Source organism: Ammospiza nelsoni, chromosome Z (genome assembly GCF_027579445.1).
Source record: "Ammospiza nelsoni isolate bAmmNel1 chromosome Z, bAmmNel1.pri, whole genome shotgun sequence".
NCBI lineage: Eukaryota > Metazoa > Chordata > Aves > Passeriformes > Passerellidae > Ammospiza > Ammospiza nelsoni.
Window position 1 is genome coordinate 87354806 of NC_080669.1, and position 20058 is coordinate 87374863.

Here is a 20058-nt window from a genome sequence, read left to right on the forward strand (position 1 = left end):
TCAAAAGAGGAAGACTTTTAGGTAGTTTCCTTGAAGAAGTCTGGGTCTGAAACCTGGGTCTCAGGTCTCTAAAAGAATTCAAAGAATCTGAGAGATGCCTGGAAGGAGTCCAGCAGGATTCTGGAAGAGACAGATTCCTCCAAAAGAGAAGAATCCTCTCAGTTAATATTTTAATTATATTAAAATTTATCTAGACTTTCAACCAAAATACATTTCTATACTTGTGTGCTGCATGCATACATTAAAACTTTTATACCTATCTTCTTACGTAATGGTTTTATCCAACCTTATATTGAGAAGAGAGCCACGACTTCTTTTGTATTGCTGACCCTTTTCTCACAGCCATCACACCACCTCTACTGTATCACTACTAACTCTCCTCCTCAGGAGCAGCTTTTAATGGTGGCAAGAAACAGCCACCATTAAAAAGTTACTTTTAATCCCCAAAACAAGTGCAGGTAAAAACAAAGACTGAAAATTGCAGGTGCTATATCCAGTCCAAGGTTGGTTTTCCCAGTAAAGTTTAAAAATAGATTGTCTTTAGTACTCAACAAAATACAAGCAACAACCTGCTTAAGACAAATTTATACTACAGGAAAAAATATTGCTGTAGCATCAGCTGATATAAATACATCACCATGTATGTTATTTCATTCCAATGATGTTGAACAGCAACAAAATCTCCATTCAGCAGCCAAAGAAAACACATCAAATGGCTCATTTCTTACACGCAGAAATCTAACTGGTATATTTACTTGCAATACTGGTGCTCATTGCTCTTTCAAACAGAAGGCTTGACAGACTCCCATCCACAGACCAGAATGCTATGCTTATCAAAAAATGTGCTAGCTGCCCTCTATTTCATCTGTCCCACCACTTTCTGGAGGATCCCTGCAAGCACTTTCAAAAGGAATGCCCAATACTAGATGTAAACTTCTCTAACATCAGATATTTATTCAGTTATTTTAAAAAATGAAGTAAAGAAGGACACATAAAGATCCTAATCATTTTGCCAAGCAGAATTATATTAAAAGCAAAAAAAGGTTCTTTATTAACAATAAAACATGAAGTCCAACAGAGGGTGAAGGTATTTAGCTGTAACTGGCAGAGGGAGAATCATACAAATGAGGAAGTGAGCTGAGACAGTATCTGTTATACCAGCTAAGAAAAACAAACTTTAACTTACAAGTTACACTAAAGTTGAAAAAGAGCAGAGACACATTTCAAAAAATCCTTATGAAATGTTACAGAGCACCTTCTGGTGATGCTTCCTGGGCACAGAAAGGGAGAAAAATTGAAACAGGGGAAAACACAACATATGGGATGCACTGAGTGCAGTGAAACAGGAAGAACCTGCAAAACCCCCTAAAGTTTAGAATGAACTCTGAGCTGCCTGTGGACGTGATCTCTCACACAGCACCTATGTAGCTTATACACCATTCATCCAACTGCCTCTGCACAAAGAGGCCACTGATTTACACCACATGCCTCTAAAAAGTCCTTCACCCCCATTCAAAGATCATTTTGACTCTGGATTAATGACCTTACTGTTTTCCTCCCATATCTCTGAATAGTGGGAATCAAACCTCCAGGCTTTAATTCTTACCATCCCTCTCCATAAGCAGAGACTCCTGTTTTTTGAAGGATTTCCCTTTATGAAGGCACATACACATCCCAAGGTTCCCCAAGCTCTTCTCTGACCAGCTAGAGTTACCTTCCTAGCCCTCTCACAGTGTTATTGCTAACTTTAAAGCAAAAAAAACTCCCATGTTTCTCAACAGGGATCCATTTTTCAATAGTCTGTAACTATTTTTAGTTACAGACTATTGGAAGTACAGTCTGGAAGTACAACACCAGAATAGTGCACAGTGTATCAGCACCACTCTTGCCACACAGGGAAGCCAGCTCCAGTCCCTCAAGTCCCTTTATCTCATTATCAGCTCTAAGACTGAATTATCCTTTTTCACCACAGGACTGTAGTTAGGAGATCACGATTTCTTCGTCCACTACTCCTCCCAGCCCTCCCAATTCTTTTTGGTCTGGCTCAGCCTGCCTTACTGAGCAATTAAAACTGCTCTTGTCAGTTGGCTGCTGCTTATCCTTATCTATTGGCCCAATAGAAAAAAGAGGATTGAACAAAGATGTCAGTTACTTGTCAGTAGAGATCACAAAGAAGCAGCATGAAGAGCAAATTAAGAGAAGTCTCAAATATTGGTACTGAAAAAAAAAATTAAAATACTCACAAAAACATACTGTTGACTTTTCAGTGATGCTTTTCTGAATTTTTCCAGCTTTTCCCAAGAAGTGTTTAAAGTTGCTGATAATTTCTGGGATTTTCTGACTATTTTTTTTTAGGTGATAATATATGAAAATATCCTGCACTGCAGAGTATCAGAGTACCTGCATCTTGACTTATTTTGACAGATGCACCACACTGTTTTTCTGGAAGCTTTACAGTGTATCAGACACCATAATTATGAAACAATGCACACACTTGTCTAGAGCAACCTGGGATAGTGGAAGGCATCCCTGCACATGCAAGGCCTGGAACAAGATGGGCTTTAAGGTCCCTTCCAACCCAAACCATTCTAGTATATGCTGTGAGTCTAAAGATACAGCAAATTGTTACAGTTAGCAGCTGTTAACTTGTCAAATCACACACTAGCAGCCCCAAGAATTATACGTGGCCATTTGTTCACAGAATTCATGTGAAATGACTCAGCCCTTGCCTACATAATCTGCCATGGACACAGGAGTTCAGTCTTGAATCAATTCAGCATCACCATCTCACCCCAGTTTGCCAACAGTGGCGTCTATCAACTCTGATTTTAGCAATACATCTGCTGGGACTTGGACTGAAACCAAACTCACTCCATATCTGCCATCAAACAGGCAAGGGATCTAATTACCTGGCAAGATTTCAAATATTAAAATGGAAAGGGTCCTCTATTCTGTTACCAATTCCCCTAGACAGCCATTATCTTATTAAATGAATGCTTTTTAATAAGTAAGATTTGTTAAAGTGGTTTGTGACATTACTAAAGTGGGGAGCATAAGCTAATTTATAACCTACAAAACCATACCAGGTGTCTGTTATATTGGCCATTAACCACAATCCTATTTAAGCAGCTAAAAGGCACTACAGTTGTATTTCTATAAAATCTGTGAGCTGCTCCTTGAGGAGTTTCAGTCTTAGGTCAACCCTGTAAGACATTTGGCATGTTAGTCCAGTCACAGCTCATTTTGTTAGCTATTACTCCTGAAAGCACAGAGACAGCTTGTGCAACTTTTTGGCCTGAATATCCAAAAGCAATAAATAAAATAATGAATGGAATGATATCTGCTACCAGTTTCTCTACACAATGATCAGTAGTGGGCAGGTTTGACCTGGGTCATGATAGTGGCACAGAGAAAGAGGGAATCCAAGATGGTCTTGTAGCGTTAGCAGTACCACCCTTGACTGCAGTGACATGCTCAGCAGCACACTCCTGAGATGATGTAACAAAAACGCTTAAGTGAGCTAGAACTGGCAAATGAGTGATCCAGAACCTATTGCTCCCACTGCAGAACAGAGGTCCCTGGCAGCTGGTGAGACCCAAGTTCACAGGGACAATCCCTGGTGAGGAGAATAAAGGAGGCAGAGCAAGACTCACCAGATTCTCTATGTCTGTCCGTGCCAACACGTAGGTGCGCATGTTGCTGTTCTGGTGCAGAAGCATGTATAGGAGAAGAGTGGCTTGATCAGATTTCTGCTGATCACATAAAGCTGTGTATAAACTGTTAAAGTTAATCTGGAAAGCGTGTGGATTTGATGACGAAAAAGCAGTGTTATCTGAAATAAAGAAATAAAATAAAGTCTTTAACAAATACATTTATCATTCAGTTATTTGTTAATTTTACAAAATCACTGGGGGAAATATTTAATACACCACAGAAAGGAGGAAACAAAAATCACCCATGATTCTTATTACCAATGGTCATAAACCATAATAGAGTCTCATAAAGATTCAGTTGTGCCAAAAAGCTGAGATTGTCCTCCCATACGAGCCTCAGTAAGACCCCAGTACCTGCACAAAACATTCATCCTTTTTCATGAAACAATTTTGTTCCTCCGTCCCACTTCCACTGCTAAGAAGGAATGTGATCCCAGGAGCTGTTTCAAGGGGGCAGACACAAAGTCTTCTCTGGAAACAATATACCAGTGATTAACTAACAAACCCTGCACATCAACCTTACAGGTTCAGTTCTCTGCCATTAAGGCAGAGTGTCTCCCATCCATCCCTCTTTTGGTATAAAGGGTGGATGTGCATAGGTCAAGATTACTGTGATATCTCAGTGAAAGGTAGGTGTCAGGACTTTAGAGGTGTGTGGTGGAGAGTTTGGTGAGTTAACTGATGTAAAACATCACATCACATTGTCTGACATCCCTCAAAGTAACAGCAGTTTGTTCATAATCACAATACATTCTGTGCCACGGCTGGAAGTGAAAATAAACAGATTTCTGTTCACAGAACCTTTACCAGCCTCAACAAAAACATCCATCTGCACAGATACCTAAGGTTTAGAAATTCCCCATGGAAACAGAAAAAGCTAGTACTTACAGGGGGCTTTTGAAGAAGGTAGAGAGTGAGACAATTTTTATATGGGCAAATAGCCATAGGATGAGGGGGAAGGGTTTTAAACTGAAAGAAAAGACATTTAGATAAGAGATCAGGAAGAAATTCTTCCCTGTGAGGCTGATGAGGCCCTGGCACAGGTTTCCCAGAGAAGCTGTGGCTGTCCCTGGATCCCTGGCAGTGTCCAAGGCCAGGTTGGACAGGGCTTGGAGCAAGCTGGGATAGTGGAAGGTGCCCATGCCCAAGGCAAGAGAGTTGAAACTGGGTGATCCTGAAGGTCCCTTCCGACTCAAACCACACTATGGTTCTATGATTTTAAGACCATATTCCTATTGAAGTTTGCTAAGTAGCTTTCAACACAGAAGAGCATGGCAGTCGTCATGTATTTTGAACAACATTTCCACCCAGCACTTTGGATGGAAAAAGTGCTTGGAATTGCTGCAGAAGCCCTGCAGGAGCCCTGGCTGCCATTGGTTTTGTGGGGCCCAGCAGACAGCGTGCTGGGGAGCCATCACTCCTCTTGGCCAGGGCAAGGGGGGACAGCTCCAGCCATTGAGCTGGAGGCAGCAGGAGGCCCTGGAGCAAACAGAACCCCTGCCTGCAGGAGCTGGGAACCACACGGAGACGCAGCCCCACGGCGATGGAAACCCTGCCGGTCCCAAACCCACGCACCCGCGGGCGTCGGAGAGACTCCAACCTGGCCTTCCTCAACTACTGACCATGACTATGGAGCAGCTGGATTAAAATCTTCCTGCTTTGGGCAGGAATTTCCCTTCAGGAGGAAAACATGGATGTAGACAGCAAAACCAGAACAATTCAGTCCTTGGTGCCACAGGTCATTAGCTGAGAAGCTTCCCTTGGCTTTGCAGCTTCACTTCCGTGAACGTTTAAGCTGCGCCACTGGGATTTATAGCATTTCACTATCAGTTTTATTAAAGGATACTAAAAAGTCCAGTAAAATAAAAATCTAAACAGAAAAAGAAACTTACCAGCAACACTAGCATATCCTGTATTATTCTGCAGAACAGTAAGCTGATCAACAGAAAAATTAAACTATTCTAGACCATGAACAAAAAACCCCCATCCTGAATTCTTCTAGTTTTGTCCCAATTAAATTATAGAATTTATTTTTTAAAAATGCCAATTTTCCTTTTATAGTATATATTATTACTGCAACCAGCTTCTTTTTTTCCACATTACTTTCCTCTTACAAACCCCTTAGAATGTTCACAGAAATCAAATTTAAGCTCAATTATGAGTATTGCTAGCAGGAACAAGTTTCTGGGAAACAATAAGTCATTCCATCAACACACACATGTGGAGAAAATATAGCTTTTCATGCTACATTTGACACAAAATAAATTATTTCAAAATTTTATAATGATGTATGTATAGCGCGCTTTAATGAAATACATTACTGGCTACTGGTGGCATGAAACAAAGTCAACCAAAATACAACATTAAAGAAAGCTTGCGGTTTAAAGACAGAACAAAACAAAAACTTTATCAACAATTTGATCTCAACCACCTGTAAATGGTATCCAATAAATCAAAGAAGCATGTTAGGACTCAGAATTCTTCTTATGAGAACAATCCTCCCCCTTCACAACCCAATAAATTTTCATAGGTAATGGTGAATTAATTTAGAGCTCAACCTGGTTAAAACTTAATGGACAAAGGAATACAAAAACTCCCCAGAAGAAAGTGCATAACTCAGGATATTACTGTGGCTTCACAGGTTGTCACACAGCTCCTGAGCCCTGTGCACAGTGCCAACCTGCACAAAGCCACTGAAAGGTAAAACCACACGGCTCAGGTTCAGAGATTTAGATGTGGATAAAGTACGCATGGAAAATGGTGGAGTCCCCATGCCCGCAGGGATTTAAAAGCCGCGTGGATGTGGCACATGGGGACAAGGGGTAGTGGTGGCCTTGGCGGTGCTGGGGAATGGCTGGACTTGGAGGGCATTTCCAAAGGCACAGGCTGCATACTGAACTCTCTAGATAGCACAAGCTGTGTTAGGGCATTCCTGGGTTCAAATAAGACCCTCTGTGAGTCAGTGCCACATGGCACCTGCAGTTACCTGACACAAGACGGGATCCTGCCTTCTCAAAACCCAGACAAGCACCAAAACAAACCTCTGAAACCTCTCATACATACAAAACTCATGGAAGTGTTTATGTTAAACGTTTTTTCTTACATTTGAAATAAAAGAATACAGTCAGCAAACCCAGGCACCAGTTTATTTATTTACCTTCTCTCTAAGGACCATGACTCCAGAACAAAAAGTGCTACAAATTTTTAGGGGACTCCTGCAGGTTCTTGGATAATCAATCTACTTATAGGTTAGTTTTATGTATATTTTATGAAAGTATAGAGTCACAGTATCATCATCAGCAGAAATCTTCAAAAACTTCCAGTCCAGGAAGTAAACTGGACCAGGACTATGAAGCTTTCTAGTATTTCTCAAGTCAGAAGAATAAAGTATCCTCCTTCTGCCCCCATCACAAAGTCCCAGCAGCTGAGGAACTCCACCTCAAAACCCCCTGATAAAAATGTGTTATTACTGCTCTTCCATGGCTGTGCTGGAAGGACAACAAATCTTGGAAAGAGAAGCTCTAAGCAATCACAGCGTCTTAAAACTCCACTTCATCAGCTCAGGCTCAGAAGTAAGAACAGATACAAACCTTGTGTGTTCTTGAAGGACATGATGGCTTGTCTGTAGGGGTTTGGGGTGTCTGGAGAGTCAGTCAGGTTGGCCAGTACCAGCAGCAGCAGCAGGCTCTGGCTGGCCAGAGGAGAGCACTGCTCCACCTGTGCCGATGCTTTGCTGCCCACCCCACCCAGCGTGAACACGGTCCACAGGCCAGCTGCAGAGAAAACAACAATAACAGGTTTGGTCATATTTTAATAAACAAGGCTATTTTAGAGTGTAGGTTTAGATTAGATATTGGAACAAAATCCTTCTCTGTGAGGGTGGGCAGGCCCTGACAGAGGTTTCCCAGAGCAGCTGTGGCTGCCCCTGAGTCCCTGGAAACATCCAAGGCCAGGCTGGACAGGGCTTGGAGAAACCTGGGACAGTGGGAGGTGTCCCTGCACATGGCAGGGGTGGCACTGGATGAGCTTTAAGGTCCTTCCAGTCAAACCATTCTCTGATTACACAATTGTACATTGTGCATTTACAGCTCCAGTAATAAGGCATAATGTATAAAGTAAATGCAATGTCCCCTGAAGCTGCTTGAAAAAACTCTCATTATCACATTGCTTAAACTTTGATGATTGGGACTCAAATGCAGAGTCATTTCACACTTACAGCACTGAAAACAATTAACTCCAATACTAAACCACAGCATTTGAAATTCCTGTTCCTAATTACAGCAGTGTTGGTGAAACCAAATGACCAGCTACATGCCCAAATACTGATTAGAGGAGAAGGAGCATCAGAGGAGGAATAAAGGACTCCCCTCATCCCTCTCCAGCAAATCCTTTAGTCCTTATACCCTTGCCACTGCTCATGGGAGTGTATTACAGAACAAGAAAAAACTAAGAAAAGCACTAGAACTGAAACAGAGATGCTGCAGACTCAGCATTGTTGGAGTACAAAGTCAGAGGAAAGGATCAAACCTCTATGTTTTGTGACATCTGGGCTCTTCATACATTCATTCCAAGGGAATAAGAAGCAGCCACTCCCAATCACACAGTATTAGATTCACACCAAATGCCTGCCTAGCAGTTAATTTTTTTGAGTGTATCTTGAAATTTTATTACAGAGACTAAGCATTTAATCAAATTTAACAGGTCAAAGCTTTGAGTTATACAGGTTAAAAATATTAAGTTTTACTTAAAAAAAGGTAAATCCTTATTTCCTCTTTTAATTAATGCCTATATCAAAAATTAAATACAACACAGCTTCTTAAAGAAAAGAGAAAAAATAAGAAAACTTAATTTCCAGTCTTCTAGTCATCAAGCTTCAAGGTGTAAAAAACTTCTAAGTCATTTGAATGCAAAATACTAAAGTATAACCAGTTAAAAGAATTTCAAGTACTCTTAGCCCTACAAGATTTCAAGCCTTCCAATGAGTACTTTTCTTCACATGTAATTATACATACAGATTATGTAACAAACATAATACAGTCAGATTATGTAACAAACCAGTGCTCCCTCATTAGGACAATTGCAGGACAATTACTGCCATGTCATAGGCAAGGGGACTAATGCCACTCAGTGTTAAGCAGCTTGAGAGAGTTCTTATAATAAAAAGTACTATAATTGCAGCCTTCCTAGCAAAAATTTCATGTTACATTAGTAACCCTTTATCACCATGTTTTTCACCCACAGTTCTTATCAAAATGAATGATGTTGACCATGAAGTTTTTCAAGTCGGTTAACCAGAGAGGTAACATGCAAAGAAACTTTTTAAAAACCCTGAAACAACTGTACATTTATCATCACGTGCTAAAGAAACTAAAATTCATCAGATTTCTATTCTTAAAATTTAGTGCTTTTCATTTTCTACTACCTCATCCCTCTATGGCTGTCATCTGCCATTACATCTTTCCTCAATAGTTAGGAAAAGAGGGATATGGCCAAAACACCAGTGATTAATCTGAATCTTCCACCAGGGAGAACAAGGTCATGATGTCCAAGAGATATTGTACATGATTATGTGGCCCAAGTAACCTCCTGAAGCTCTCTTGTGTGTTGGCAAATCCTCCAGAAAGCCAACCCCATGTTACAGGTTCATAACATTCCTTTCAGCTGCAAGGCCACCTAATTCCTTTAGGACCTAAGTATTGGCTGATGCTTCCAACACACTCAAGTTAAAAACATTTTAAAGGAAAATATTATTTCTGATCATAAACATCACATTAAAATGCTAAACAGGTAAAGAGCCTGGGACAACAGAGGAACAGGAATTTTCTAGGTCTGTGTAGCAGTATGTTCACAATATCTGAAATATTACTTTGTTAAACCTAATTTTATATTTATGCATATTTGAAAATTACAAGACTATATTTACCTTAACACACAAAACAAAGTAATTTATGTGTGCTCTGTTAGAAGCTTTCCTTTATATTCTTTTCAGATCTGAAGTTAACAGAAAACATAGAAATATAGACACTGATACAGTGTGGACAGAATATTTCAGATTCTGCTTCTTCAGAACATCACAGGGAAAAAAAACCAACAGAATAAGAGGAAGAAAATTTCATGTTTAAAAGGGATGAAGGCCAGGTTGGACAGGGCTTGGAGCAGCCTGGGATAGTGGAAGGTGTCCCCACTCATTGCAGGGGTAGGAATGAGATGAGCCTTGAAATCCCTTCCAACCCAAATCATTCCACGATTCCATGATTCCATGAAAATTTTTGTTTAAGCCAACAGGACAGCCACAGATGACTGCAACAGTACTAGTTCTGCCAGGCATCATTACAGGCATGAAGTGAAATTTGTCTAAATGCTTCAACATATAGACTGGATTTCTTTCACATTGAGGGTTTTTTTAATTTTACTTCTATCTTCTTGTCATCTTTTTCTATAGCACAAGAGAAATACAAATCCCAGATGTTTTTGTAAAGCTTTCTACATCTCTGGGAGGTAGCAAAGATAAGTGAGAGTCCTCAAAACTAAACCACTAAACTACAAAAAGAAGGAAAGGGTAGATTATCTGAAACAGCGTCATGAGGTACACTGCTTCTGAAGATTTATAAAATCTTCAAAAGGCTCTACAGTGCCAAATACTACCTTTCTGGACCCAATTATAAGTCGGATGAAGTCAATAATCCACAGCCCTAAAACAGCTTCTTCAACGTTGTTGTGATTTAACACCACACAACCAATCATCCTCTCTTCTCTGGTGAGATGAGGAAGAGAACTCAGAGAAAACACAAAACTCACGGGTTGAGAGAAGTCAATTCAAGAGGACTGAAAAAAGAAGGGAAAATGATGATGATGATGATGATAATAATGATAAAAGAATATACAGAGGAAGTGATGCACAGTGCAGATGCTCACCACCTGCTGCAGACCCTGAAGCAGTGTCCACCCACCCCTGGGCAACATCCCCCAGAGTTTTATAGCTCAGCATGACAGGATATGGGATATTCCTTCAACAGTTGGGTCAGCCATTCTGGCTATGCCCCCTCCCAGCTTCCTGAATCTTAAGAAACCTTGAAGCTCATCCCATTCTAACCCCTGCCATGGGCAGGGACACGTTCTGCTATCTCAGTTTGCTCCAAGCCCCATCCAACCTGGTCTGGAACACTTTCAGAGATGGGGCAGGCACAGCTTCTCTCGGAAACCTGTGCCAGGGTGTCCCACCCTCACAGACAAAAATTTCTTCCGAAATTATGAGAAGATGGCACGTCCTTGATGCAAAGTAAGCATGACTTAGCAACAACTAGAACATCAGGCTGGTGTCAACATTACCCAGCACTGCAACTGCATCCAAGCTGAAAACAAGACAAACATTTAGGTATTTGGATCACTTACTTCACTAACACAGTTTACTATTTCCTGCAGAATACTTTCAATTGCATTTCTCTAATATTTGTCCATCACTTCTAGCTGCGTCCAGCTCTGGGCTCCCTAGTACAGGAGGGACATGGAGCTCTTGGAGTGGGCCCAGCGGAGAGTGACACATACACTGAAGGGCCTGGAGCATCTCTGTGGCAGGACAGGCTGAGGGAGCTGGGGCTGTGCAGGGCTGTGAGGGGGCCCGCAGCCCTGGCTGTCCCTGGCTGTCCCTGTGTGCAGGGAGGGACAGAGCAGGGCCCAGGCGCCGCTCCAGGCCCAGCAATGCCACCAGAGCCACGGGCGGGGACTGAGCCCAGCAATTCCCCTGCACAGGAGGCACAAAAACAGAGACCAGACAGGGGTGGAGTCTCCCTCAGCAGGGATATTCCAGAGCCCTCTGGACACAATGCTGTGCCCTGTGCTCTGGGATGGCCCTGCGGGAGCAGGGAGGCCCTTCCAGCCTGACCAGCTCTGGGATTCACTGATTTAACTTTATTTATTCACTCAGTCCCACATGGAACCACATTACTAGAAGTTTTGTCAATTGGAGAACTGTAAAACTCTGCCAATTATTTCTGGAAAATACTCGAATACTTTAATAAGAAGCTGGATGTTTTTACCTTTAAAACCAAATTAACAGATTCATTTTTGCCCTTTTCTTTCACCAAACTAGGCACCACAGGCTTTTTTTCCCTGTCCATACAACTCTATGAAAGGCAGAGCAAGAAAAGCAGGTCATAAGAGCAAAGTATGTTATGTTGCAACAGAGAAGCTGAGATTTTCTGTAAGACGGCTGGAAACACAGTTTACAGCCATGAAAACAAAGCCAGCACTTTAATCTAGTTTGACAGTCTGTGAAACAACACTTAATGGCAAACAGAAGTTATGACACAGTCATCAAAATAGAACTTTCTTTCACCTGACTGTTATTTGATGTAAACACAACTCTGCAGAAATCTCAGCCTAATACCTGGTCTCTGTTACACAATGAGATACAAGTAAGGTTCATGTTTGTATCTACTTAGGAAAAGTTTAAACATGCTTATTTATAGTTTCACAAGAATAAGAAGAATTTTAAGTGTTTTACTATGAAGACATTTTGAAACTAAGGGTGCAGAAGGTACTCTAAAAACTCATCACACTCATATAAAGCATTGCAATTTTCAATCAACAACTTCTAACACTATCTACCATTACTTTAAGTCAGAAGATCAACCGACTGTGAGCTATAATTGATTTTTGAGCTCTCCTGGATTAGTTATTAAACTAGTTGTAATTCTTCATCAAAATGTATTATTCACCTTTCAACCTTCAGTGTCAAGACTCAGAAGACAAACTCTCTGACTTCTCATGCTGGACAGAGCATTAAATTAATGCCAAGGAAATTGGAGTTACTTACTTCCAAGTTTCTTTCTAGGAAAATAGTATTGTTTAGGTTTTTTTTTTAATCTAATAGTAGCTCAAAAGTTCAATTAAAGTAATCACTGAACTTCAACCTTTCCTTTGAACATCCTTCATTGCATTTAAATATAGGCATTAAATTGCAATTAATACTGGCAAAGCCTTTCTGAGTATGGTCCTGTCTCTCCTCACTGGAGCTTGGTAAGAGGGCAGACCCCTCCCTCATTCCCCATCACGTAACCCACATCCTCTCAAATATATTTAGCACCCTCCTATTGAGTTTTTTATTACTTTTGACAGGATTTTGCTGAGGGCACCAACTTGAGGTGCTGCTCCCAGGCTGCTTTTGAGACTGAATAGGACAAAATAAGAGTTTTAGTAGACATGAAAATTTTCAAAAAGTCTCTTGATCTCCCCCTGTCATTTTGACATTTCCAAAACAACAATCCTACTCCCTTGTTGCAAAAATGGAAAGAACACAAATAGATGAGGCTACAGAAGTTGGCAAAGCCAGTGTTAAATATCAGAAAGAAAACTCAACCACAACGAAAAAAGCCCAAAACAGAACAGATCTAACTTATGGTTAGTAATACATCCAAGTCCTAGTTGCACATTCTGCTTTCCTATTTCTGAAGCTTTTAGCATCCAGAAGATTGTCCAATCCAAGGCATCACTAAATAGAGATGATGAAGAATTAAAGCAAAAGTGATTTTCATTGCATCTAATTGTACCATCATGTAGTTCCTCCACCAAAACCAGTAAATAGCATATTATTAAAAAACATTACAATTACTGTTTAATTCTTATTATACTCAAGCAGCAGCACTGGGAACTGAGTGTTGTTTTTAAACGCTTATTATGTGTGTCACTTTTCTTAAGTCAATTCAATAGTTCTCACACTGTGGTCTGATGAACACTTTCTGGTGGCCCACGGAGAGCTGGCAGTTCACATTGTGCTGGCTCTTGTCCTTGTTTCCAGCTGCTACATTGTGTTAGAAGAAAGCTAAAAATACATAAATACTTTCCTACGATTACTTTTCCATGCAAGCAATTTCTCAAGTTGCCACAGGGATGTTATGTGATAATGAATGGGAGAGGAAAAAGAGGTCCATGGAATCATGAACGGGGATCAGTGAGGCAACTGCTGTATCAGGGGCATTTTATACTTTATAAAGCACATCTCCAACATCTCAGATCTTTAGTTAAGGAACTTAAACTGCAAATTGTGAAGAATCCAGGGTACACTGCTTAAGAGACTATAAAAACAGCAGCTCCATTAATTTTAGGGAAGTCCCACTGCAGATTTGTGAAGATTCATTACAGAAAGAAACTAGCAAAGCTGAAGTATAGGAAATACGGAATCATTTTTACATGGTTTATGAACCTGCATGTTAAATATTCCACTCTTGAGCAACATTAAACTCATCTGTAGCATAAATACACTGACATACACACAAACTACAATCTGTGACTGAAAAAGTCAGTCTGGTGACTGTAGATGTTTTAAGTAGGGAAACAGTAAAAACTCAGAAGCACAAAAATGGCTGTCTGTCCTAAATACTATAGTAACTTTTTGTTTGCAGTCACTTTTTAATTGCAGTAACTTTTTCAACTAACACAAGTTCCCACAAATGATACGTTTTTTGAAACATTTCACCTAGCATGATAATACAAATGGCAAAAGTAACAATTTTTAATTTTCAGCAATAGTTTTCATGGTCATCATTGTCCAGCACTGGACTAGCAGGATTAACCCAAGCTAGCATGAAACATAGGAAAAGTTCTACAAACAGCAATAAATGAATAGTTTCTGAATGTCAGACAGTCTAGCAAAATAAATTTGTACTTTAAGTACTGGTAGGCTAGCTGCTCTCAAAGTCATTAGCAGGCTGCAGCAAGAATTCACACATGGGAGACACTAAATTTAAAAGCATTTTAAGACAACAGCCATGTACCAACCCATCTTGACTCTGTTTCTTGTCTGGAACACAGGAATGGGACATGATGCGTATCAGAGTAAATGTGTGATCACTTGGAACTCCATATTCAGGCTTAAAATCCCATTGAACTACTACTTAGTCCTTAGTGCAAGGTCAAAGGCACACAATTTACACAGATGATTGCCATGGCTTTATTTCAGGTGCTGTGTTATATTTCAGTCGCTTTACTACTATATTTTAAGTATTTAATTCCTAAATACTACAGGAAAGTGACTGAAATGCTATAGAAAGATTAAGTGCATGTTTTAGATTACTTCTCTAAACGTCAAAAAGAATTATAGAAGTGATTTAAAAACCAAGTTATTTTCTTCTCAACAAATCACTGCAACAGAACAACTGCTCTATATTTCATAGACTTCAACTGGCTCATTGAAATACATGACTGAGTATGACTTAATTGTTTGAGGGTTTTCACACCTAATAACACTATTGTAAAGGAGACCAGTATTTCATCCTCCCTGCCAAGAACAGCAGAAGGTAGTTGTTTCTGTGGAGCCAAGCTCTGCAACACCAGCTCCCTGCCTGCCTGCCCCAGTTCCAGTCCCAGCCTCTCCAGGAACAGCCAAGCTCATGTCTCTGTACCCACACATTTCAAATACATCCCAGGCACTCGACTTTTTGATGTCACCACTGCTCCCAGTGCTGCAGCAGGACAGGAAAACCACAGCAAATGGCTGGGGTGCAGTGGAGGAGCCAGTGGGGAAAAGATAGCCCAGGAAATCTCCACACAAACGCTCTGAAGCCAGAGAAGCGCTGATGAGTCTGAAGTGCCCAGGGCTGTGATGTCATTAACACATTCTGGAAGTAGTTTTTCAGGAAATGAATCATGGAAGCAAGTGAAATGCAAAGATGTATTAGGTAACTGTGTCCATCCCCTATCCATGCAACAGTGTTCCCTCCAGAACAGCTTGTTATTCTATCCAGACTAATTTTAAGGGACTAGTAATGGAGCTTGAACCACATCCTTTGGGAAGCATGTTCCATAATCTAATAAACCTCAATGTTAAGATTTTTTTCCTAATATTCAGCTAAACATTGCTTTATTCAGCTTCATCTGCTTACTCCTTTAAGTGGTTCTGTGTAATACCATAAAACATTTCTGCCCCAGTTCAGTGTTTACAGCCCTTAAATAAAAGGCACAGTCAGGTCTCCTTTGTTGCCCAGCCAAATTACATACACACATTTTTCTTTCTTTTCTTTTAAAGTCTTTTCCAGTTTGCTTCCTGCAATTAATCCCAGCTCCAATACTTTGCACGACCTTTCAAATGTCATGGAACTGAAAAAGATTGCAAACACTAAATTGCATAGATTGATAAATAAGCATATCCCTCATTTCACTGCAGAAACAGTGTTTATTTCATTTTAAACCATTCATCTCCCTTTTTATCACTACATCTCAGGGGATCTTTACTGTGAAATTTGAAAACATCCAAGCCTTCCTCGGGGCAGGAACCTTAACTACTGCATTACTACTTTTTTTCTTGTTTTGGATTTTAAAATAAGAAGAAAATCACCTTCTCCCAAGACCACAAAGCTCAGCTACAGAGTTGTATTCTCATGAAAGCTTTTGACATCACAGAGGAATCAGAAATGTAAAAAGACACCCCCTAAAAAGTATTTAATCTGAAAAACTACAAAAACATAAAGAACCAAAGTCAACACCTGTAAACTCAGTGCAATCATATTACCTGTAACTATATATATTATTTACAGTTGGATTTGATGGTCTTCAAGGTCTTTCCCAAACTTGATGTTTCCATGAGTCTATGACAAATTTAACATTTCCAGACGGGATCTACTTCTCTTACTTGCCCAGAGATGCTGAAGTACGGAATAGCTTTGTTAGCTGGAAATCCCTGATGACATTTTTATTATATGTAATTGGAGCATGAGTAGTAGACATACCCAGAGACAGACACCTTGAAGAATTAAGCAAAGCAAATTACATAACATACATCTGAATCAAAAGGCCAAATAAGGCTGGGAATAACTCTAACGAGCCATTAATTCACTTTTAGAAATAGATTAAAAATAACTATAGGAGGAGAACATCTTAAGCAAGAAATCTTCACATTTTTATTAGACCAAGTCCTGGCCTGCTGCTGGCAATACGTATTTCAACTCCTTTGGACACAAGTGATACATTTTCTGAGATGGAACAATACTCCTGCTGCACATTTGAAGACTGTCCAGTATAAGTGAAGCTGCAAATGTGGCCACAATATCAAGAAAAAATAAATAAAGGTTTTATGGTATAATACAAGAGCAAAATACCACAGTATTATGACTACTTGGAACCTGAGAAACTAAGTGCAAGCTTGAAGAGAGTGAGAGAGAGGAAAACGAATGAGAAATGTGGGAAAAACTGCAAATCCACCCAGTGTTGTATTTAATTTTAGAGGAACTGTCTGACTCAATCATCTATCAACCTTGGAACAGCAAACCTCACGCCAACAACAAGTTCACATAGAGACATTAAAAAGGAGTTGTTGGATGTTGGGGGTTGGGGCCTTGTTTTGGTTTGGGTTATTTTGGTGGGATTTTGGGGAGAGAAAGTTAGCTCTTGGAGAGGATTTTGTTCAGTCTTTTGTTTTTAAATTATTATTCATTTAATTATTTTTGTTTTTAATAGAAAAATTTTCTGGCTTTTTTGCCCAGGGTACCCTCCTGGTATTTTACTGTTCTTGTCAGAGTGCAAGGGAACACATTAAATGTGTATAATTCAACCAATTGTGGAACTTCCAGTAACATCTTCTGTTGACTCTATCAGGCAAAATACGAGGCAGAAACAAACATTGAAACATGTTACAAAGCAAACATCTTGTAAGTATTATTTTTAAATAGTGCTGATCAGGGTATTGATATTAACTAATGCTTTTGATGTAAGACCCTCAGGAGAACTTCATCCCCACACATAGTGGGGAAGGGGGAAGAAGAAATCCAGACAATCAATGAAAGAAGTGACCTGTAACGTTGCTAGACAGGTCAAGGCATCCAAGAAATTACTTTTGCAGAGCAGTAGATTTTTGTATCAGTTAGTGAGTTTAGCACACTGCTCCTTTTGGTTTGTCATGACTGCAGGCACTTAATTCACTCATATTCCCTATGAAAGGAAGAAGGAATAGCTAGCACAGTAAAGTCAGCACAGACCTGCTGCTTCCCTCCTAGACCTAAGTTTCATTCCTCCAAACTTGTGAAGCACCTCACCAATGGTACCTGCAGCAATTCCAGCCAGCTTCTCTATCAGCCTTCAGGAGAGCATTCAAAAACAAATAAAACTCCTAATATAAGCACAGCTGAAAGACCTGGAGTTCCACAGCTTAGGAATGCTCTGGCTGCCACCCTTATTTCTGAGAAGATCTGCTCACACTCCTTGGAGACTGTCACCTCTCCACAGTGCAATGGACATGTTATTTTTAAACCCAGCATTTCTTAACCCCTACTTTTCCTTTAAGAGGTAACATTTTGTTTGTGTGAGGTAACTTCTTCCTCTACACTACCTGCTACTCCAGTGACAAAGAAAACTCTAAGTCTTAATACTCTTGCTTGAAACCTGGTCCACCAGCAACTGCATGGAGCAGGAAAAGTCCCCCCTGGATGCTGGAACAGCCTCATGGACCTCACGAGGGGTGCAGCATCTGAGCCTCACTGGCACGACACTCTGTGGAACACACTTCATGAAAACTCAACATTCAGACAATTCTGCTGCCAGTTTTTCACCAAGTTTCTGCTCAATGTATGCAAACGGCAAGTTTTGGGACCCTGTAACTTAGCCAGATTTAGTAAACTTTAAGAGGGATTGTAAATGGCACATCTCTATCCACAACTTCAATCCCTAAGCCCCGCTTCCCAAATCTCAAGAGCCTGTTCCAAGGCATGAAGGCTCTAAAACTCCTCAATAAAACAGATGTAAGAATTCAGCATTGGTTAAGTAACATTTTTCCCTAACCTCATTCTCAGAAACAGAAGAACTGTTTTCAATTAAAGCAGTGCCAAAAAATTTTTTAAAAAATCTAAAAAAAAGAACCTAAGGAAGATACTCAGCATGAAAAGTTTCACCACAAACAACTAAGTCTGAAAAAAAAAAAACTGTGAGCAATGAAAATTGGATTTCACTACAGAAAGTGCTCTATAAGCTTATCTTGAGGCATCAATACCAGCTCCAGCCATACGAACATTATTTAAAGTGGCAGTTTTAATGATGAAGCATTGAGGAAAGCAGCAGTGCTGAGGAATGAAGTCCTACCCCCAGAAAAAGCCTGCCACAGGCAAAACTTTTCATTATCTTGACTAGCAGAAAATGCCTCCTCAGCTGAAAGAACCCAGTGTCCCTGCTCCGTGTCGGAGCGGGGCGTGAGCTGCTGCCAAGGCTGACGAGCTGTTTTATGTCAGCACCTGCCCTTTGGCTCCGCTCTCGCACTGACATCAACGGCAGCGGCATCAGACAGGAACACGTTTCTGTCACCAGACACCGCGGCTGGAGCCACACCAGCTGCGCAGCGCTGCCGCTCACGGAACGCTGCTTGGAGCCCTCTCATGGATCCAACGCCAACCGAATTCCCCCTCTTTTGGGTCGATGGCCAGCGTGGAGGGGATGGCGTAGGGAAAGGTTTTGGTGTGTCAAATTTACTATGAAAACAGAATACTATGGGGGGAGAAAAAGGTTGACTAAATATTACTGACTCTGCCTGCATGTTTTTTCCCAGCAAAAACTGATAGTTAACATTGAATTTATACAGAAACATGTGCTAACACTCATTAACTTTACTATTAAAGACTAAAATTACATATATATAGCATTGAGAAAGTTTTGGTTCCAAATACTGATTTGCCAGTTTATGGAATGAATTACATAAAGATTTGCATTTATATGAAAAAATATATTTAGAGGCACTTTATTTTTTCTCTAGCGCGCACATTCAGTTCCATAATATTTCATCTTCAGTACCCAAAAATGTAAAAATGTTTTTACCACAGGGCAAGGGAATCCTCTGGGCTTTTCCTGTTCCTAAGCATTTTGCAATAGCGCCAAGCCATAAAGGGAAAAGAAGTTTGCCCTTTGGGAGCACAGTTAGGAAATAGTGAGGACAAGCCACTCCTGCCTCTCTGCCATCACCTACAATAGGGCCCGTGCCTGAGAAAAAGGAGCTAATATAACTTTTTAATATAATGTACAAAGCAATTCTCATTCTGTATGAGATCAGTCTAGGAGTTAAAAAAGAAAATTTGAGCAGCACAACTGCCCTTGAGGTGGTACCGCAGTCTCCAGATCTGCACGTAGATCTCACTTGTGTGGAAGCTCCTTGGCAATCCCAAGGTAGCCCAGGCAAGCCCTATGATGCCGACAAGCTATGTAGGCCTCCACCATCAGCAGCTGCACAGAGACATCCTTTTAGGCTACCAGGTTTTGAGTGGCTCATTTGAATATTATAGTATTTTTCATAAGAAACATTTCTGCTATCCCAAACACACAAAATCACACAATGATTTGGGAGGAAAGGGACCTTAATATCATCTCATTCCAAGCC

At 40.4% G+C, this 20058-nt stretch overlaps 1 protein-coding gene across 2 annotated transcripts in view; it reads right to left on the reverse strand.

Annotated features, from left to right (window-relative positions):
- Positions 1 to 20058, reverse strand: part of DYM (dymeclin) — a 210015-nt gene that overhangs the window by 125105 nt on the left and 64852 nt on the right. For both annotated transcript variants that reach the window (XM_059492245.1, XM_059492246.1), the window contains exons 9-10: positions 7304 to 7486; positions 3654 to 3832 (exon numbers count right to left, since the gene is read on the reverse strand). In XM_059492245.1, the coding sequence (XP_059348228.1) occupies positions 3654 to 3832; positions 7304 to 7486 (362 nt within the window). The remainder of the gene's footprint in view (positions 1 to 3653; positions 3833 to 7303; positions 7487 to 20058) is intronic.